Here is a 1,696-nt window from a genome sequence, read left to right as displayed (position 1 = left end):
CTTTTTGTGCCGCATCGAACGATTGTGAAGACACAAGGTCGAAGTCAAACGAGGGATTCTTTTGCATTCCCCTCCCTCGCCAGTGCGGGTGGAGTGTTGGTTGCACTTGCCGAGGGTCGCATTGACTATACAGATCCAGATCATAAGGGTGTTTCAGCCTATTATGCCGACATTGTGGCGGGGTACATTGACACTGCGGAGAAGTGGTCGTCTTTTGTCGCTAAGGTTCATGTAAACAAATGGAGGGCGTACAGCATCTTTAACATGACCATGCAAGCGGAGCATGAGATCTGTGTGAGATACGCGCCCCTACCCACAACAATTGCAAAGGGCAACAAGGTCTTTCTACTTGTGGGGGGCTATTATCAGAAGTATGATCCTTCATTGAAAAAGTGGATTAAATCCTCCCAAGGTCTTGATTTGCTCGTGGGTGAGGCCACGCACGGTAAAGTCATCCAATGGGGCAAACCCACCTCGCTTGTACCGCAGATCGAACCATATGCTAAACAACGTGGCCTAAAGGAATTTATTGGTGGCAGTGGCTCAGGCGTTGTGATGGAGGATGGCACGTTTGTGTTTCCTCTAAGGGCGAACAGGGGAGAAAACGACTTTGTCTCCATGATCATTTATTCGAAGGACGACGGCAAAAATTGGGTGCTTCCACATGGGACGGTTTCTGAACGGTGCGTTGCCCCCCTCATCGTTGAGTGGGAGCAGGGGCAGCTTCTCATGGTTGCCAAATGCAGTTCTCTCTTAAAGGTGCTTGAGTCGAGGGACATGGGGGCAACGTGGACGGAGGCTGTCAGGACACTCACACGCGTGCATCCCAGGTTTTTACCAAACTCTTCGCGAACAGCTGAGGGAGTGGGGTCCCTCACCACTGCGACCATTGCTGGAAAGAAGGTCATGCTGTACACTCAGAAAGAAGTTCCCCCTGGGGAGAAGACGCGAGCCACCGCTCTCTACCTTTGGGTTGCTGACAACAACCGCACGTTTTACCTCGGGCCCATTTCCATGGACACTGCAGAGAACCCGATGTTTGGCAACACCCTGCTGCACTCTAACGATGCATTGCACCTTTTACAAGTGAAGGGCGCTTTGGGAGAAAGCAGCTTCTTTCTTTCCTCCCTAACGGAGCAGCTGAAGACGATCACGTCCGTCTTGGAGACTTGGGCAAATGTGGACTCCTTCCTCTCCAATTCGTCTGTGCCCACGGCCGGTTTGGTTGGATTCTTGTCGGATGCATCGGGTGATGGAACTTGGAACGACGCGTACCGTTGCTTGAATGCAACTGTGACGAAAGCAAAGAGGGTCGAAAATGGCTTTAAGTTCACGGGGTCTGAGTCATACGCCATGTGGCCGGTGAACATGCGGAAGTATCACAATGTGCACAGCTTTGTGAATTACGAGTTCACGCTTGTGGCAACGGTGACCATTCATGAGGTTCCTAAGGAGAGCGCTCCTCTGCTGGGCGCCGGCCTGGGCAGAAAGCAAAGCACGACGTTTGTAGGGCTCTCGTACACGACGGAGAAACGGTGGGGTACAGTCTTCAACGGCATGACAACAACACACAACAGCGCTTGGGAGCCGGGGAAGGAGTACCAGGTGGCGCTCATGCTGCAAGGCAACAAGGGCTCCGTGTACGTGGACGGCGTGTTCTTCGGGAGTTCCGACACACTACCAATGCTTAAAGCAC

At 52.6% G+C, this 1,696-nt stretch overlaps 1 protein-coding gene across 1 annotated transcript; it reads left to right on the top strand.

Moving 5' to 3' along the window:
* On the top strand, positions 1-1,696 carry TraAM80_09374 (group II trans-sialidase superfamily; the record flags this gene model as incomplete). The annotated part of the gene is made up of 1 exon (XM_029386064.1): positions 1-1,696. A coding segment is annotated over one exon (1,696 nt), but the record flags the coding sequence as incomplete, so codon positions are not given.

Source organism: Trypanosoma rangeli (assembly GCF_003719475.1).
Source record: "Trypanosoma rangeli strain AM80 chromosome Unknown Tra_15.4_contig_00569, whole genome shotgun sequence".
Lineage (NCBI taxonomy): Eukaryota > Euglenozoa > Kinetoplastea > Trypanosomatida > Trypanosomatidae > Trypanosoma > Trypanosoma rangeli.
This window is presented reverse-complemented; position numbering and strand designations above follow the sequence as displayed.